This window comes from Emydura macquarii, unplaced genomic scaffold (assembly GCF_026122565.2).
Source record: "Emydura macquarii macquarii isolate MOO-44397 ecotype Brisbane River unplaced genomic scaffold, CSIRO-AGI_Emac_v2 contig_3506, whole genome shotgun sequence".
Classification (NCBI taxonomy): domain Eukaryota; kingdom Metazoa; phylum Chordata; order Testudines; family Chelidae; genus Emydura; species Emydura macquarii.
This window is the reverse complement of record NW_027133643.1, coordinates 7,089,366-7,110,447: the sequence shown is the minus strand read 5'-3', so window position 1 is coordinate 7,110,447 and position 21,082 is coordinate 7,089,366. Positions and strand designations below refer to the sequence as shown.

Sequence of the window (21,082 nt, the reverse complement as noted above, 5' to 3'; positions counted from 1 at the left end):
CTGGTTTATTTCTATATTGTCATTCATTTTAGTCCTAGCCAATCATATATGTTCACCTATTCAAGTTAACATACATCATCATTATATCATATAATTCTGGGAAATATATAATGTCTTTGCAATTTATTGCTTGTATTGTAGTAATGGGTAAAGGCCCTGGTCATGGTCTAGGGCCCTATTATGTTAGACAGTGTGCAAACACAGAATAAAAACATAGTCCCTGCCCCAAAGAGCTTACATTCTAAATACCATTGTATCTCAATGCAGTATCATTCAGCAGCAGTCTAAAAGAAATCCACTTGCTAGGATAAGTCCCTCTTACTTAGAAACATTATATCATCAATAAAGGGGTGAAAAGGCCTAAATTCAAGAAAGACTCCATGGAGAATTTTCAGTTCAACACATAAAACTGTGTATGTCATGCCAAACATTTTTTAGCTTCATTGTAATGAGAAACATAATCTAATACAAAAGAACTACAATTACAATCCGTATAAAGGCTATTTTTGTACATTAAAAGATAGATGAGATCACATAATCATTTCAGAACTTAGTTCTTTATAGCAAGAATTGCATAGTATACAAGTGAGGTGAATGGACTTCCGAAGAACGTTTTGTTTGAAGTGTTCTTTTAGCTGTATTGGTCCCAAGATATTAGAGAAGACAAGGTGGGTGAGGTAATGTCTTTTACTGGACCAATTTCTGTTGGTGAAAGAGACAAGCTATTGAGCTACACAGAACTCTTTTTCAGACCAGAAGAGCTCTATGTAGCTCAATAGCTTGTCTCTTTCACCAACAGAAGTTGGTCCAGTAAAAGACATTACCTCACCCACCGTGTCTTTTTCAAGAACATGACATTCTATGAAATGTTATGAAGGGATTTCAAAGTTATCTGTTCCCAGCATCTTCATAATCACTTGTGCACATATAATATCTCCTATCTCAGTGTATTCAGGTACAGTTTGTTGCCTACCTGATATTTCTTAAATTGATTTATTTCCTATGTTAGCAGTTTGGTTTCTCAGTTCCTTATAGTCTTCAGAGTTCACATTTGGAATAAGCTGGCATATATCAGTTGCTATCTCCATGTCTATATTTCTCCTCTCATCCTTTTGCAGTCTTAAACTAAATCTTTCAAACTTCTTATCACAACAGCAGCCATTATCACAACTAACCCATTTAGTAATGGCGGTTGAGTGCTTAGGCAAATCTGACATTTACTGATAAATTACATCTTTGCCCTACTGTTGTTTGAGACCAAAAGCTGACAGACCTGACTTTGCAGCTAAAGAAGACTTGAATGTTTGCAGAACTATTCGTAATAGGAATTCTATCCAGTCATTTTTCTCTCTGATTGAGAGAAAAGAAAATGTGCACAATGATTGTATAGAAAGAAGGAGGAAAACAGTGAATAACAAGAATGCTTTCATCAGCTGGGTTTTGATTTATGTTTAGATGGCCTACTCCTATTGCTCTTTCTACATAAACATGGTGAAAGGAAAGAAAAAAGAAAACACTTGTTTAGCTAAAATTCTGTAAAATAAACTACATATCTTATTTCTCAGGTGTGTAGTCAAAGCGATATTTACAACAGAAAAGGGATTTCCAGTTATTCTGCCTTATGGTGGATACCATCACCATAAATAAAAAGTAAGGGCCTGATCCTGAGATGTGTTGGGTACCTGCATCTCTTGCTAATGTGGAAGTTGCTGGTCCTCAGTACATTTCAAGTACAGCCACTAACTCTACATCAGCAGTGGCTATAATCTTTATCAGCATACTGATCCATTGTCAAGCAACACATGATGGTTTCAGTGGTGAAAATTAATGGAAGGAAGGGACAAAGAGACCTCTGCTCTTTGACATCAGTAGCTTTGGTTCATCCATGGCTGGCATCTCAAGAATATACATATTGACTGTGGAAGTAATTCTTCTAGTTCATTTGAAGCTGATCTCTGTTCCCTGAGATCCTAGTACCACAAAAATAGTACAGTCCTCTATGGCTTATGGGGACTAATTCCTCCAGAAGAGTAAGGTCTGACAGTGAGCAAGATCTGAAAGAGTGTAAAGTGTTCTTTGGTGTCACAGTTATTTCAAGACAAGCTATTTAAAGTAATGGAACAAATACATATCCAATAATTTGTTACCCAGTGTTCACGTATGCGAACTAGTTGTCTTATAAGTGATACTGAGCAAACCATCAAAATATTTGTGGCTAGAGCTGATCATCTTACTCCTGGAGCAATCCTTCCTATAAAACCTATGCAACTGCTCTCTGAAGTGTGTGCAGACAATTATAAGACCTCAAAATAAGTCAAACTTGTGATGCTGTTGTAATCACTGACATATGTCAGTAGTCAAACAACTTCCATCTCTGGATGATAAGAAAACACCATGCATCTTTCTAGACAAGAGTATTTACTAAGTTTATCAGTTCCAAGATGGACTATTATAGGCCACTCTTCCTCATCTTATGTAAGAGTTAACAGAGAATCTGCAGATGTTAATCCACACTAAGTACAAGGAACCATAGGAGGCATATTACATTGGTGCTGCACAACCTGCCCTGGCTTTCCACCAACTTCAAAGTTCTGGCTTTGTATTAGGAAGCCCAGAGTGCAGTAGGCCGTAGACTCTGGAACACCCCCTGAAGGGAAATCATGAAGAGTCCCATCGTGCTCTTTGCAGGCCCAGTCACTTCTTCACCGTGATATTCTCCAAAGAACCTGAACAGGAAAATAAATAGCAGCAGTGCAATTGTAGATATCAACCCTTAATTACACCAGGACCAAGAGGGAGGGATCGTCTTTCTGTCTTCACAATCTTATGTATTAAGATACGAATGAGTTACCTTTTAAAATTCTAATAGTTATTAGATGTTGGTTATTGGGAAATGTTTCCAGTCTGATAATAGTCACTTTAACATCCAGAACATTGAATATCAAATAATATGATTGGGATATTCACACAGCTACTGGAATCTAAACACAATTGAAGTTATTTTTAAAATACCTTATGCATCCGTGGGAGAGTCGGACAAACCCTCTCATTACCACCAGGGTGTATACTTTTTGACTGCTGTCAGGTCCCTTAGAGCCTGGTTTATTGAATCTGGACTTTATACACACAAAGCATGCTGTATAAAAGATACATTACACTCCAGAGGTGCTGTTCTCCCAGATTCCCTTAACCTTCCTCCTCTGCTGCAGAGTCTCAGCACAGGGCTTTCCTTCTGGCTGGCTGATCAGAAAGCACAGTCTAATTTCATGACGCTTATCCGCTGAGACTGTGCTTACTGATCGTCTAGCCAGAAGGAAAACCCTGTGCTGAAAATCTGCATTAGAAGAGAGACGTTAAAGAAATCTGAGAGGACAGCAACTCTAGAATGCATCATTTATGCAGCATTCTACATGTACAATGTATATTGAAATGATTATCCAAGGATTGCACAAGGTTGCCAATGAACAGCCACAAGACTTGTGCGTGCTTGCACATCACAAGCCCACCCTGATGCTGACACTTTTTGATTATGCCCTATGGTAATTGATTTGTTTGGAGAGCACGTATTAGTAATACGTTAAAAATGGAGTTTTGTTTATAATGTTTACATCCAGTTAGCTGTATATTCTGTTCTAAGCCAGAGCTGTGAACAGTCACCCAGAGGCATGTTGTTTGCTTTTGGCATTGATTATTACCAAAAAAAAAACCAAAAAACCCACACCTTAAAAAGAAATATTGAAGTATGAGGTATAACTTCAACAAACTGTATGTAGTTGTTTATTGTAAAAAATACCAAGTTCATTTCAATCAAGGGAAAGTAGGCCAACTTTTTCAAACTCGGGGGCCTAAAGTTATGCTCCTAAATAAATGGCCAGTTTTCATAGGTACTGAATATCCACCATTCCCAGTGAGATCAGCGCTCATCACCTCTAAATACAGAGTACTATTTTAGGTTCCCAAATATGGATTTAGATGTCTAATTTCAAACTCTTACCTTTGAACTTTTTGGGTCCTGTTCGTCATAGGCCAGGCCCTTTTCTCAGTGAACTGACCTGTGTGTCCATATCCTTTTTCATTGCACATATATAGAGCACAGCAAGTATGTCATCTATATTTAACACACACTGTCTACAATAAGTAGCCATACATTGGCATTTGAGTAGTGTTGATCCAAATACCAATTTAATTATTGATGGCAAATACGGATGGGGAGAGTCATTTTTTTAAGCATCTATATGAAACTGCAATTTTAAGGTCAATAGAACACTTCAAGTAGTATTTAGCAATTTTAAAAAGTCTCCATTTCTGTTCTCTGCACAGAAGCTTGGTTTTCCCCTATAGATTAATAGAACTGCCTCAGCATGGAAAATTTTTCTTATATTGCCATTGGGCCCAACCATCCTGTCTCATAGAAGGGAAAAAACTCTGTGAGCTTCAAGAAATCTACATGAGCTGTCAACCCTATATATTACTTTCAGGGTCCTATTTTTCCTGACAGGAGGCCTCAATCAGGAGTCATTCTCCCGTTTGCTCTTTCAGCCTTTATCAATATCCTACCATCCCCTTTGGGAGGAAAGTAGAAGGCTTAGAGGAAAGGTTAATGCTGTTATGAGAATCATTAAGTTCTGTTGCCTTTAAGAGATATTTCCTTTGAGTTTTGAGAAGAATTTGCTCTGTAAAAAGTCAGCTTTTCATTTCTGCTTCCCCCATTCCTCTGGTGTGAGACCCATGGAGCCCTACATGCTTGGTGTTTATGAGGAGGAGCTACCTGTGGTCTTGAGAGGATGGGAAGAACATGCTCTTTAGAATCTGCTCTCCTCTTTTCTTTTTCAGGACCTTTCTTTCCCTTTGTGCTTTTCTGTGCTCCTCTCCAAAGCACTGTTGTTAATTCTTTGCTACTGGGGTATGGTCAACATCCACTCTTTGAATTTTCTCAGACTAACATTAGAAGATCATTCTCTGTCCCTGACGAAAACAGAACTTGTTGAGAAGATCACCTGGAACCTTAACAATTAGTTTCTTGCTTTGACATTTGGAAGGGAAACCCTATTAAAGGAGAGACATAAGTGCCTAACCCCATCCTTTATCTGTTAGGGCTCTGGGATTACAGAAGAAAAACGTAAATGAAGTCAGAGTGACCTTATTACTCTGGCCACATTAAATGTGTGTTCAAGATGAATTCTGGGTGGAAATAATAAGTTAGGCAGGTCTAAGGTTGATGCCTCTTTGTGCTTACTATACTGGAGCAATTATTGAAGAAGAATTCATCCTGACATATATGTAAATCTCTTGTATGATTCCAAGGTCCGCGAGGCTTGCAGTATCTGACACCTACGTGCATCTGCATAAATTAGAGCTATTTGAGGACAGCTGAAACAAGCGCACATGACATTTAAAAAAAAATTAATTTGTAGCATTTAATAACTGGAATTCTCAGTTCTGTATTAATCTTCACTTTTTTTTCCTACCTAGGATGCTGGAAGAGTGGCCTATGGTGTGTCAAATTTCTCATGTTAATTATTACTGATTTTCTCTGGGCTAGCCATGATCATTCTGCCAGTTCAATGTCTACAGTGCATGAAAGTTCGGCATAGGTGGGGTGTTCCTCAGAACAGAGTCTATGAAGCATATTTCTGGGTACTTTCAGTTTTCCAAGGTCACAATATATGTGTGCCTCTAACTGTAGATAATTTCTTCAATCCTTAATCAAATCATTCAGGGGAAGATTTTTCCTACTGTCTGCCAGTTGCCATAGTTTGATCAGGGATTGGCATGAGTAGGACAGGGACAGCTTGAACCTTTGCAACATCCAGACATATAGCTGTTTCGAGGAGTAGAGGAAAGACAGACACAGCAACAGATGACCTTTCATAGAGATGTGTGGAAGCAATTCACACTTTATGGGTAACCAATCCCACTGCTCTGCAGCCATGGAGAGTTCAACAATAGGACAGGATTTTGAGAGTTTGTACCAGGAATGTGAAATCCCCATGAGCCATAGAGTCCAGGTGTTTGTAGGATCATTGCAAATGGAGACACAGCTGTGACTGAAAATGAGAATAGTGGTTCCACCAATACACATTTCCATCAGCCATTGTTCCTCCAGTAGAGGCACAATCAACACGAAGCTTGCTACAGCACAGAGAATGGTATAGGATCAGTGGGGAAGCTCCACTGCTGCAAATTCACATGGGAATGAAGGGTTCCTTCTCTTAACTCCAGAGAAACTCTGTAGCACACAGACCAGCAGCATGGGCATTGCGTTGAGGCCAGGATTTAAGTTGTTGATAGTTCATACTTCAGGATATATTTGTGCAGATTCAGGAAGACAGGCTTATCTTGGTTTACATTCGGCAGGTTACCTTTGCAAAGAGCTAGAAACTAATGAATAGCCTCTGACTCACCCCAGAATCTTTCTTATTCACCGCGGCCAGTTGTTCAGTTTGCCAAACCCTATAACTTATTTATTTCATGCTGGCTTTTGCTGTCCTCTCTCTAATGTGAATTGGATTTTAACATGGCTAAATTTAACTTCATACCATGGTATTTGAATATTTATCATAGTGTGGAAAGTTAATGCAACGTGGCATTAATTAGCCTTTCTGCCTGTCTTGCTCCCTTTTTACGTGTCATTCTCAGTTTAATAAATTAGTTTCTGAAAATGAAATAGAGGGGAGCCTTACTATATCTTGCAGCCAGAATGAATATAGTACCTAGGAAACACACAGTGTCAGATATATCAATATCACTCTGAAGACATGGCAATTTTCTGTTTATATGAAATTCATAATAAAATACCTCTTTAGCAAAACAGCATGCTTTCTTCCAGTAGTAATACAATTATGCTTATAATCAACCCCTGCAAAATTAGCTTTCATAGTTTTTCATATAGAGAACTCATAACATAGGTAGTGGAAATGTAAAGATTATTCATCTTAAATCTAATTGCAATGTCATGAGTTCATCTTACAATAGCAATTCATCTGTTAGCAAACATTTCTTCTATATAAACCATATAAAATACCCAGGTATATTTTGTGCTGTAACAATGGGGCCAGATCCTCAGCTTGACGTCAGTGGAGCTATGATGATTTGCAACAACTGAGGATATTGCCCATAAACTTCAAAATACCTAGATATACAATTATCCCTTAATTTCTTCACATATACATACCCAGCAGTAGCTCCTGAGGACCAGTGTACAGTGCATATGGTAAAGTTTAATTGAGGCTCGGTATAAGTGTGAAACTTCTCTGTTGTAATGTTGAATTGCTTTTTTGTCAAAATTCCTTTGGGAAGCCATAATCATTCAAAATATCAAGGAAAGCAAACCTTTCCTTAGCTGTTACCTTTGGGTTTTAACTCTAGATGCATTGCTATTCACAAGCAGATGTTCTAAAAATGTCTTGAGACATCTCCGCTTATTTTTATTTTTATTGTCCTCAGGAAACAGAACCTCTCTACGCCCAGATCAACAGACCTAAGAAATAGCATTATTACAGGCTTGTGGTGCTTCAAGACTCAAGTGAAAATCTACAACCTGACAGGCCTTTTGCCTCTAAGGCTTGTTTTCGATTGATCTTGTCCAGCAAAGGATAGAGGATTGCCCTACCAAACGTACCTGACAGTTTTTGGCAACCAATGGCAAATTTCTATGGCAGCACAAACATAAAAATGAGCCCTGCTTACCATACAACATGTATGAGTTGTGAGCACCCACAGTACGAAATCTTACTCCTTGTTCATCATTTAAACTTTTGTCATCTTCTTTACATCGCACCTGAACAATGGGCATTTGAAATTTAATAAATATTAGCCATTGTTTTTCTTTTAAGCGAAAAGCAGAATCCATATGTAGCAGTGGCATCATCATTAAACAGCCTTTCAGGCACAAGTCTGCACTTTTAATGTCATGGTGACATGTTTTTCCTTGTCATTTATATCAGGCTAATCTGGACATTATATCCCCCGATCTCCATCTTGGCATCTTTAAAAAAAAAATACAGGCTGTGTTATTCTTTTGTATTTCTTATTCTGTTGTTTTGTATGGGTAACAGAATTTAACAGCAAAATGCCTCCTGTGGAAATGATTCTTAACTTGAAACCGCAGAATAAAACTGTGTTGATTATCCATCCTGGTTGAAAAACGTTGCCAAATGGACCTTTAAGTTATAGCGCAAGGAAGGAAGAAATGCTGCTTTTCTGTTTGAATACTCATTCTGTGGGTGGAAAAAGGACATCAAATCCCATTGATGAAAGAGATGAAAAATATGTTATTTCCTAGGAAACTCTTAAAACAAAGTACAGTAAAGGAATATTTTTTATTTCTTCGCTATCTTGCTGCTGTAATGCTATGCAGACAAGTGTTTTCTTCTCTGTGTGCCATTTTTGAAGAAAAAATCATTTGCCAAATAATTCTGGTATAATTCTGGTTTATGGATTTTAGATGAAACAAACTTTATAAACGGGACAATGATGGCATGAATTTTGGAATAACAAACTGGTTCTGTGATCAAATTGTTCATCTTTATCACTTTTTGTACATCAGAAAATTCAAATGGGATTTTTATTTTATAACTTGAAAAAAATCTTACCGTTAAACTCTTTAAATGTTTAAGGGGAAATGGCTTTAAGGAGTTCAAATGAAAATTGCCAGTTTTTTGTAAATATAAATGTTATAAAAGTCTTTTAATAATGCCATTACACTGTAGAGAAGGTAGCAAATTGCAGTGCTTGAGAGGCATGGCAAACCCAATTTGTGGTTCTTACATCACCTATGTTTTTTCACATGCTTATGATAATAGGCAGAGGCTCAAGTGCATCTGCCAACAACAATTAGCTTGTCAGCAGCTAGTAAAATTGATGGGAACACAAGATTTTATGATCTAGCTTTTTCCACACAAGTAGACATTCTCCACATTAAAAAAAAATCACATTTCATAGACATTTCTTTGATTCCAAAATCTCTAAATGGAAGAAATCAAACTGTTTATACACAGAACAGAAGAATTAAAAAAACTCCTTTTTTTACATTTATGAAACAAAAGTGCAGTGTTTGGGTTCATATGTTAGCACATGATTTTCATAAAGAATCTATATATTTTTGCCCTACAGAGAATTGTTATACAGGTCAAATGTGTTTTCCTGATGTTCCTATGCAGTTACAGTATATTGAATTTAGTGGTTTAACACTAAAAAAAAAAAAAAAAAAAAAGAAGAAAAAAAAAAAGAAATCAAACGATTAATCTGTTTTTAGGGTTATTGTGCAGATTTTGTTTTTACCTTGAAACATTAGGATTTCTATTTCTGTCATTGATTTAAATAGGCCTGGAGTTGTAAATCTTTTACTTTCTTTCATCTCTATATAGGCTAAAAAGGGTTTAGAACTGTAAACAAAGAAAACTGAAAGATGAACTGGTGATTGTTGATATATTCAACCAAATCTCATAACATGATTCCCGTCTTTAATTTTGAATTAAGTAAACTAGATAATTGTGAGTTACAGAAGATATGTGAATGACATATTAGATATGGGTAAACCTAATGACCATATAGAGAAGAGATCTTATCCTCCAATCTGTCATCAGTTGATGCATATTCCTTAGGCATTTAGAAACTCTTGTAGCAAAGTGCTATTTTCACATCAGAAGAAAGATGCAAACCATTTTCTAACTGTAGGAGTTAACCAGATGGATTGTGTGTTTGGGAATTAAAATAAGGAAAAAAATATTTCAGCAGGGCATTTCTTTTTAAGGATATTTTCATAATTTTGATCTCAATAAGTGGTGCTACTTTCTTCCTCAGTATGACTTTTTTAGGTTTTGTCTTGCAGTATTGAACCATGAAGAAAATAATTTTGATTCTTCATAAACATTGAAAGTGTTGCATAGTCCATACATTTTCAGTTATTCAGTAAAATGTTCAGAGAGAAGGAAAAGCAGAGTCAAGTCTCAGTGGATCCATTGACATTATGTATAGGGTTCAGATCAGAAAAGTAGGTACAGATTGAATGAGGTTGGGATTTTAAGATGAGTTTCGTGAGAGACCATACACCACGTTGTCATTGGCCATATTTTAGTTTTAACCAGCATTTGAAAAAAAATACATCTATAGCTACCATATCATTATCACTAGACTATTCTTCCTTGTCATAGTTGAGATACTGATTTGCAGAGGAATGTGGGGAGTCCACACTGTACCAGTATTGTAGATAAATAACAGATACAGCTTGTGCAATTATTTAAATCCTCATCCTTCACTAGCACTAAATTTGTCACTTTAAATTGTAAAACCAGGGAATCCCACCCAACATCCTGTTATCATCCTCAAAAGTTTCTTGATCTTTACATGTCATGAAAAATATTTTGATAGATCGTAGTCATCCAAGTGTCTGCTGAAACCTATTATCTAATAATGTACTGGGCACCTTCTTTGCAAAAATGTTTACTCTGTGGTTTTCATTCATTTTTATTTCTGCATTCTGCCACATATTTTTTTAATAAAGACAAGAAAGATAAAATGACTGTTGCAGTACGTTTCTAGACCTACTTTACCTTTACCTCAGATGATGACCATTTGTTAACATATATGGACACATTATTTTTAACTTTATGTGTAATGCATTCAACAAAACACCAACACATTTTTTAGAAATTTTCCATTAATTTCTGTAACACACCATGTAATACTGTTACAAATAAAAATGTTTTAAAAAATCAGTGTTATTCAAGTTAATTTGTTCTGTAGTCTCTGCCCTTTGCAGAAAGCTTTGCTGCTCACAGAAAGGTGCCAAAGTTTCTCTTGAGTACAATTTCCAATGGGCAAGGTTATCTAAAGTGACTAGGGATTTTTTTGGGATGCCCAATTTGAACCACCTTAAGCGGACCTTGTACCCAGAAGTGCTGAAGACCTGCCTTCTGAAAATTGGGCCCCTTTTGGGGTGTCTTAAAGTAGGCACTCCAGATCACTAGTCACTTTTGAAAATATTGGCCCATATCTCACAGCTAATCGAATCATGAGAGGAAGACCGTGTTGTCTAAGGCCATCTCAGGCTAGAGTTGGTTCATGACTAGAGAAGTTATAAATCATCATCCTGCTGCTATTTCATTCTTCAGATAAATTACTTTGTGTTTGTAATCATGACGCTTGGGCTGGGCAAAAGACCTATAATGAAAATAAAAGTCTGAGTTTGTGGCCAGTGTTTTCAAAAGTGTTTTCAAAAGGTGATCATGTAGACCATAGGCCTGCAAAGCGCTCAATATGTGTGTAATTTTAAGCACTTGAGTAGCCTCATTTATTACAGTGGAACTTGTCACATGCTTAAAGTTATGCATATGCCCTGGTGCCTTGGTGGATTGAGGCCCCAAATCCATATTTAGGCAGCAGAATAAAATTGGCTTGTTTTCCTTAGCTGCTGAGCACTACAACTGAAGGTAATGGCGACTGCGTGTGGAGAATAACTGACCTGTTTTGTCCAGTGAGTGGTGCCAAAATACACAAGATGTGAGAGTGAAATTTAAGCAGGAAAAAAAAATCTTGTTTTGATGCTGTCTCTCCTCCAAAAAGCAAAAGCAAAGAAGTGTCCCATATTCCTACAGATTATACAGAACCATTAATTGCTTACATGGATGCATACTGTTTGGTAAAAGTTGAATCCTTTCAAAGACCAAGCTCATGCTCCTATAGTAAATGCATCCAAAAGCTAATCTAATTATAACAGTCAATGTATTTAAATATTAAATGAATGTTAGTAAATTCCATGGAAAGATGTTTTTTAATAAAAACTTGAGAAATGCAGTAAAATTTAGGTTCCGACAGTTTAAATAATAAAGATACGTATTGGCTTAATTTGATGTGACTGCCTAGCTTTTTACATTAGGGACGAAATTTTTCTCTCACTTAGACTCATGAAACTCCATTTACTTCTGTTGTTTTGCAGAGCTGTAATTGAGAGCAGAATTTGGCCCAGCTTTTTTGCACTTTTAACATGTGACTTCATAGATTTTTGAGGTCAGAATAGATCATTTGGATCATCTAGTCAGGCCATCTGCATAACACAGGTTTATGACCCTTTCTCATGTGTCAATTTCAGTCTTCACAGATCAAATAATGTGATAGGCTTCCTTCTTTGCTTAGATTATAAATTCTTTAGGGCCAGGATGCCTTTTATTAGATCTGTTGTACACTGCGTAGCACAATGGAGTCCCAATCCTGATCAGAGTCTCTAGGCACTACCTCAATAAAAATAATATCAAATTATAAAATCAACAAGCCAATAAAGTCTTAATATTATTCTTTCAAAGGCCCGAGGACTCCAGAAGTTTAAAGTTTATATGTAGGAAGGGGATTTCCACTTAGAAGGTGCAAAAAGAAACCACAGGAGAAAGAATCCAAATAAAACAGTTCAAACCAGCAGTACAGTACAGGGAACAAACCCTCAGAGGTAGAATGAAGAATTTGTTGAAGATTGGAAGAGAGAAATTATGTCACAAAGTTAAGCTGGAGCAAGACTTTCTAGGTTTTGCCTGTATAATTAGGAGATGTCTAATAGCGATAGGTTGGATTCCTGGCAGTCAACACAGAGTCCTCAAGAGAGGAGAAATCTGCTCAGAGATACAGGTACTTGAAAGCATCCTATGGATATAGTTCTGTACAAGATGCAAACCCTTAATGGAGGAAGATGAGAAAATTTTTAATTATAAAACTCCAGTGTGGGCTAGGGGTGATGGGCGGTCCTATAGCAGAAAGCACAAATGGAAAGATACTCAGTAGTAGCAACAGCGCACTAACAGTTTTATGGTGAAGTAAAAGATTGAAGAGCTAATCTGCAAAATGTAACAATTTAAAGACTCAAAGCAGAGTTCACTAAAAAATAAAATACTATGCACCTTATTAGTTGTAACTGAACACAGCCAGAATGTCAAAAGAAGAACTAATATACAACCAAGTTACTAGTTACGTTAATATAGTGAGAAATAATATAATTTTTTGCACTTTTTTAGCAACTTTAAGTCTAAGGATCTCAAAGTCCTTTACAAAGTTGGAAGAGCATGACTCTTTGTATGGCAAGATTAAAAAAAGGGGAAATAGCATACACAAATCTGATTCTTATTGCAGTAACTCATTGTATAATGCTAAGATTATAATCTGGGATAGGTGGATCATTAACACAATGTTGAGTGTATCCCAAGATGTACGTTTGGACAGGATATATAAAATGATAAGGACGTTATATTCATTTGACAGGTGCTAATAAAGGGCATGATTCATGCAGCAGTCAGTGTCACTGGCAGAAGGCTTGTGGATCAGTAATATCACACAACAGGTTCAAAGTTCTGGAAGATTTCTCTTTCCATGTCAAGGAATTCTTATAAAGCAATTGATGAGGTAGATTGGAATTCATGGTTTTACCTTCACTTCATTCTAATATACATGGTGATTTCATACAATGAAATCTTAATGACCATCATATGATAACAGTTGCTGAAGATAATTGTTCTTTTTCCTATGGTATGACATGGCATCTCCTGCAAGTCTTCTTCCTTTACTGTGTCTTTTTTTGCATGGCTTATGTCCTTTACAAAGTAATTCAGTTTCATATGTATTACTTTTCTAGCAAACAACATTAACAATTAGAAGAACATCATCAGAAAGGAGCGAGTGAGAATGCCTGCTGTCCAATATCCATGTTGTGGGACTGTTTCTTTCCACCAACGTGCTAAGCATGTCAGGATAAATGAACAGAATAAAAGTCCCTTTGGCTGCCAGCAAATACAATTTTTGACGAAATCTCTGGAACAAATCTCTGAGTCTGGGTCATTTGTGACCCTTTTCACTGATACTGTATTTCACAAGTATTTGTATTGAACCTACTGGCATCACTACACTACCTGCTCTGCAGAATATTTGTGGGCCTCTGTTTCTGCTCATCATGGAGATGATGCCCTCGTAGAGCCCCATTGAAATCAATGAGGCTCTACATGATGCTCATTGAAGAACTGTGGCTATGGTTTGGTATTGCTTTCCTATTCCACCAGTACAGATTTCCTGACTGTAGGACCAGTCATGCAAACTCTCCTGAGAGTAGACCTTATTCAAGTAAGACTTACTCGTGTGATTAAGGGTTTGCAGAATCTGGTTTTGTATCAAGGACTGCAAAAAGGAGAAAAAGTTCCATAAAAAATATAGGCTAAATAAAAGGATTGGCTCAGAAGAAAATAGGGTATTTTTTCCTTCTTGTGGTTGTTGTCAGAAGGTGTGTGGAAACTAAATTATACATTTCAGCATGTAGCAACCTGACAATGAGAAATATGGAGAGAGATCCTTATACGATTCCCTGATTACCAATAACAAAACCTATCTCTCTCTGAAATTATCCAACTAGAGACAGGGAATATCAGGTCCATTAGTGAAACGACTGTCCAGCTATTAGTTTTTATAGATCTAAATAGTCTTATCTCAATGGAAATGTTTTCCTGGTGGTTCATCTATCATGCCTAACATCTCTTATCGGGGTCTGCGAACTCTCAAAAAGAATAATAGTCTCAAAATGCTCTTTTTAAGTGGTTTTCAGCCAGAGAAGAATTTAAAAAAAAAATCTTTAAAGATCTGATATTATTTGCTATCTTTTCAATGCTATTTCATAGCCTCCTTAGCACCATCTGTGCTTTTCAGAGCACCCCTTACCAGCAAGGCAAGGAAATTACAACCAATCAAAAGGAAACAATACCGTGTTAAGGAAGGAAGAAATCAGTATTCATTCAGACTCAGAGACATCCATGAAAGTAAAGGGCAGCAAAAAACTAGGGCTCAGTGGCAGGCCCTTTAGATGGCAAGAAAAGACCCATTTTCTTAGTATGTATTTGGGCCTACTAAAAAAAGTCAAAAGCCCAGAGTCTTAGGAACAACATGGCTTCCTGACACTTTATGATTTTAGATGATCCAAGATCTGGCAAACTGAGCAACTTTTGGGATCTTTTTTATTCTGTGGACAATAGGGAGACTAAGCAATGGCTCAGTGTCAAAGGCTCATGCCATAGGCAATTATACCTCAAATGATTAAATTTGGTGGTTTTCTTAAAGCCCCAGTTCCTGGAGTCATGAGATTGCGAGAATCTCAGCTTTCATTTTTAAAAAGTAATTTTCTAGCCTTCATGTGCACAGAGAAAGGCTTTAAAATGAGTTCCTGATTGTAAAGAAAGCCAAAAGGACGCTTGCTGTAAATAACCAAGACTTGTGACTGATACTCCAGAGTGTGGTTATCAGTGCTGGAGATAATCAGAGTTGGATTGAAAATAGGAATGAGTTTCATCTCATTTCAAACCCATTTGATCATCATAGGTTTAAAGTTATCTCATGGCTAAACCCTCTACCCTCTGAAATCAATGACAAAGCTCTCCCATTAACATCAAATATTACTGTTTTCTTATTCCACTCCTGCAGAAGAAAATATAAGGTGAAAGATGGAGCAAAGCTAATGAAGAAACACAGTATCCATTCCATGTACTGATTTCAGTTAATGACAACCTCGCCTGTGGTAGAAAGGCTCTTTTATCCCTAATACATATCACAGTTCTTTCTTTAGACAGGAAAACATATCAATTTAAAAAATGGACCCACCTACCTTTGGAAAAAAATATGGGTTCAAATTAGAGAGGGGAGGGGATGGTAAACTTTCACTAGTTTTGGGAACTCTACAAACTCAAAGAATTGGTTTCAAGCCTCATGAAACCTCAGACTCTGAAATTAATGAAGGCATTGGTGAATTTAAGTAGACAGGAGTGAGTTTCCATTTGTAGCTGCATCAAAATCCACATCCATTAATTTACAGCTGTGTCACAGTTTAAAGGCTGAGAGACGTAAAACACAGATAGGTAGGCAGCTAACTGTGTCTTTGGTGCAGAAGGGAACAGAACAGCAGAAATAGGACAGCCAGGAGCAGCTAGAAGGTAACATTTCCCCCAATGCATTGCCACATCTAGCCCCACACTGCAAGAAATGGGGTGTGGCCTTGAGGAACTGAAGTTCAGGAGCCAGCACTGAATTTTGCATTTAGGCCTGTCTCTAATTGAAATCGATGGTAATTTATTGTACGTGCCTGATTTTGCTTTGAAATCCACTTTGGAGAATGTGGTGTCATATGGAGAATTCCAACACCTGGGTATCTGTCTGTTTCTGATTAATACCAACCCCCTTTTCTGTCAATCCAGTAACTCAGATGTGGTTAACATGCAGATCTGAAGAGAGGTGTGTTTTGGGAAGCAGCAGAATACAAATTAACAGTATGCTAATGTAAATGAGGATGCCGATTTCAGAACTTCAATCACTCCAGCATTTTACTTCTGCACTCAGTTGTTGGTTGTAAAGTACACACTGTGCATGCCTTAGGTCTGTAATCTTGGCTCTCGTACTGTTATTGCCAAATTGTACACTGTGTTCCCAGACAAAGATCCCCAGACAGAAGTCTTTCCTGTAAATGGGGTTTATCTGTGCACAAACGATTAACAACTAAATCGATTGTGTCAAAGGTTGCACCAGCTGCATCTGATAGACACAACTTTGTTTTGTACTGCGACAGATATAAAACTTTGAACAGCCGAAACCATCTTTCCTAATTGTTTGTTCTCCATGTCTATAGATGAAAGGGCAGTTAATCATTGTCTCCATACTCAGTAATATTAGGTTAGAAGCTGGCAGACAAAACCACAGATTTTCCTGAGCATTTCCCATAAAGAATCAATTGACATTTTGCTTGTTCTTTGTTAAATCATTAACATTAAGTTGCTTTGCTCGGAAGATGCAGCAGCTGATTGCTTCAAATATGCAGCTGAATAGTATAATTATAGGTAACTGCAGAACCAAAAGAACAGGAATAATGCTTGACCAGTCCACTAAATTGAGGCTGTGTTTTAGTTTTAACTATAGTTTGTATTGTTCAAATGGATATGCTTAATTTTTATAGGACACCTTTCATTCACAGAAGAGTCAAAGCACTTTACCAATATTATTTAGTCTTTGTATTGCAATAATGCCTAGAAGCCCAAGTCAAGATCAGGGTCCCCCTTAGGCCGTGTGTATGCCTTATGCGTATATACGCAGAGTGAGACACAGTCTGTTTTAAAGAGTTTATCATCTTAAGAGACAATAAACTCCCATTTAGGCACCAAAATGTGAGCTGAGCCAAGTCTAGCTATTAATGTAGATGCTTAAACTAGAGCTGTAGCGCTCATATGAAAATCTAGCCCTTTGTGTCTTGTCTCAGGTTTCCCAAGAAGCTTATGGCAGAGCAAGGCGCTGAACCCAGATTTCCTGAGGCCCTATCCCGCACCCTAATCACAAGGCCATTCTGCCAGTTAGTCTGAGAGCACGTGTAATTCCGTGGGCAAGCTAATGATAGAAAGGTAAAGGGGGTTTCATATGATTCATAATAATTTACAGAATCATAATTTCAGTGGTGTCACCTTCTGCAGCATAGCCGGGGTAGGGGAGACAGCTACATCCCCATCCCCAGCTCCCAGCACCAGGTCCTGCTGTTGGTGGAAATGTTGTTAATACAGTGTAATCAGAAATGGGTCAAGTTGGGTATCATTCCAAAGTCCTTTCACCTACAAACACGTTGGTTCCAAACATGAGACACCTGGAACAATTATGTATCTATATGTTTGAGAAAATATTTAAAAATCAATGTTTTAAATTATACTTTAACGTAGGCTTGTCAGACACAGCTCTCACGAAAGGCTTTTGACTGACAACACTGTTGTATCAGTCAATGCTCAGAACATAAGACCTGATTACTTTTTTTATTGTTATAGATTACTATAAATGGAAGGAGTGCTTCAAGTTGATTTGCCATCATAGGCAAAAAAGAAGCAGTTCAGTGGTATTGATTATCAGTTTTGTTTATTATGCCAAAAGAACTGCAATGAGGTGCTGGTTAAGATGTCAGCATCCGGCCACAAATTACTGGAATCCGTCCGAAAATGGTATGCACACAGTTACATAGCTCGGTGTTTCTCAACGACTGGTCCATGGACCGGCACTGGTCCCTGAGATCTCCCTGACACAGTATAGGAAGCCTGAGATCGTCCTCACACAGTATAGGAAGCCGGTCCCTGGTATCAAAAAGGTTGAGAAACACTGACACAATATATGTTACATAACAACTCATAGCAATCCCAAAGTAATTTATTACAAAATTCTCGTTTTTACTTTGGTCTGGATCATTTTTAGGCATCAATAGGAAGATGACTAGTAGTTGAATGTTTGGCGAATGCCATCACAGAGGACCTGGTTAAACACGTTGGGTGGAACCTTCCATGCTGTAAGCTGAATTTGGCACGTTTGGAGAGAAAGTAAATCATGTGTCAGTAACAAGCTGAAGATGCTGGGACATACTAGGTCCCATGGCACGTGTTTTGAGAACACCTGCTTCTTCTGTGGTAAGCTGGAAGCCTCAAGGCATCCATTAAGCACAGTTTCAACATATGAGAAGGTGAGAAACTGTATGAAGCTGTCATTCTTAGTGAGAACGTTGCTTGGAAAGTGCATTTATTGACTCAAAAGTCATCCACGCTTATGACATTGTGCATCATATTGAGTGCTATATCAAAAATGTATGTAATGCGATGCAGCTGAAGGTAAAAATAACAAAAAAACAAATACGGTTTTACTACTGAAAACTCTGCAACTCAGCTGGAGTTCATAAATTGCCTTGCAAGACACTCTAATGGATGGGAAAGTGGTGGGCGATGGCTGATGCAACGACTAATTACAGAGAAATATGTGCTTTTAATGGGATTGAAGAGGAACACGTGCTTAGCAGAAAGTCTTTTAAAGCACTTATTGTCAGGGGCCAGACCAGCTAGGACCAACTGCTGGCCTGACTAACTTCACGGCTAAGCAACCAGTGAGCCTAATTCCACTACCTTGGACCTGACAGAGTAGCCACAGCACCTGATCGGTTGCTGGTTTAGCAGCTCTACTAGTAAGCCTTGCACCCACAGCATTTCAGTGGCTGCTCAATGTGTACCACACTCGCATCTGCATTTGCCATTTCAGGAGAAACGTGCATTCCCACATGGTCAGCTTTTCACGCAGCACTACATGAGGCGCCAGAGCAAATGATGTGGCAGCCTGCCAGTCATATCTGCTAGCCCCACTGATAGCTGAATTCACTTAGATTCCTCATGCAGCTGGAATGCATGAAGAAACACATCTTCGGAATGGAATCAAAATGTGTCATGACACTAGATATGGGCCCACTTCATTATGAGTAAGGCTGAGAGCTGCAGGGCCCCACCCTCAGCAGCTGACAGCTCTGACCCTGCCACCCCAGGACTTGGAACTGGAGCAGAAGAAAATGTCATGGAGGTCTCTGAAAGTCACAGAGTCCATGATCTCTATGACAAAATCTTATCCTTAATTATGAGACTACTGAGAAAACAAAGTCCACCTCATGTTTGACATATATGCTGAGGACTCAATTAAAAATATTACCAGAAAGGGCAGGTGCTATTGCACCTGTCCCATACAAAAATCATTGACTCCATGAACATCCCCAATGTCACAGTAAAGAAGCTACGGTCTCATATGAAGGATGAATTAAACACATACCTTGCAGGGAAGACACCCCATCATGTGAAGAATTGCTGGAAGAATTTTGGCGTCACATGGTGCAATGAAGTTGTTAAGTGGAGTTCCTTTGTAGTTCTCATAAGGAGGCTGACACTAGAATTATCATGCATGCCATCAATGCCACAGAAAAAATACTACTACTCTGGATTTTTTCACATCACGCAGATGTTCTAGCACTCTCTGTGAGACATTACTCAAGATTTCCGCAAGATTTCATTTTTGTGACTGCTGCTGGGGAACAAAATGGCTGCATATTCCTCAGAGATGTGTTCCTATCACTCAGACCATTACAAGCCAACATACTGCTAGGTTTCCACATTCTTTCAGGATGTGACACTATTGGAAGGTTGGCTGGAAAGACCAAATTATCTTACTGGAAAGCATTTGAGTCAGCCTTTGAAGACTGTCCTTGCTCTGAAGGTGCTTGGAATGGCTGAGACAGTCACTGATGTGGTCATAAATGCACTGTAGGCATTCATATGCCAACTCTACCATTTGAAGACCAGTATTATGACACCTGCAGAGCTACATTGGTGGAGATTTTCCAAGAAGCAGACAAACGGAGAAAAATTGCCACCAATAAGAAACACATTTAAACCTTCTAGCAAGAGGGTAAATTATCATGCAATGGAATGACTTCAGAATGGTGCATCCAAAACTACCCTCCCCTGTTGGATATGGATGGATCTTGGAGGATGGACTGGTCACATCAGTTATATGTGATATATCATGAGTTCCTGAATCAGTCTTTCAGGTAATCAAACACTCGTGTGGAAAGACCAGATGCTCAGCACGCTGCAGATGTTTGACTAATTGCCTGATATGCGCAGAGATCTGCGAGTGCGGTATGGAGGAGGATCAGTATGACAAGGTGTTTAGCATGGTGTCTAGGGTGCCCTAGAAGAAGATGACACTGATGATGACTTTGATAAATACATGTTTTCAGGCCTACACGTGTCATTTTTATGTGAGCAACACATCTGTGTGTTAAAGCATCGTTAAAAAAGTTGATTTTTCAACATTTTTTTCAAATATATATCTACATAATTGTTCTAGGTGTGTCTTGTTTGGTAACATTTTGTCCATGGGAGAATAGGCCTTGGAGTGATACCCAACTCTCGACCCATTTCTGATGGCATGTTATCAAAATTTCCACCAACTGGAGAACCTAGAGCTGGGAGCCGGGGGTGCAATGATTTCCCCCCTGCCACACCACAGAGGGTAACACCATTGAAATCATGATTCTGTAGATATTTGCTACTCGAATGACACCTCCCTTACTTTTCTATCACTAACTTGCCCACAGAATGAAATTCTACTACATTGTGCTCCCAAACTGAGTACCAAAGTGACTGCGAGGGCCACTGCAACAGCCATAGCTCACATGCAGTTTTAGGACCCAAATCTGCAAGACATTACGCACCTGTAATGTGAGCATTCAGGAGTGCTC

General features: G+C 38.2%; 1 protein-coding gene across 7 annotated transcripts in view; it reads left to right on the top strand.

The window, feature by feature from the left end:
- Window positions 1-10,685, top strand: part of DAB1 (DAB adaptor protein 1) — a 623,369-nt gene extending 612,684 nt beyond the window's left edge. For all 7 annotated transcript variants that reach the window (XM_067535437.1, XM_067535435.1, XM_067535436.1 and 4 more), the window contains one exon: window positions 7,447-10,685. Coding sequence is in view for 1 of the 7 variants with exons in the window: in XM_067535436.1 (XP_067391537.1) it covers window positions 7,447-7,491 (45 nt within the window). In the remaining 6 variants the exon portion in view is untranslated. The remainder of the gene's footprint in view (window positions 1-7,446) is intronic.
- The last annotated feature ends 10,397 nt before the right edge of the window (window positions 10,686-21,082 follow it).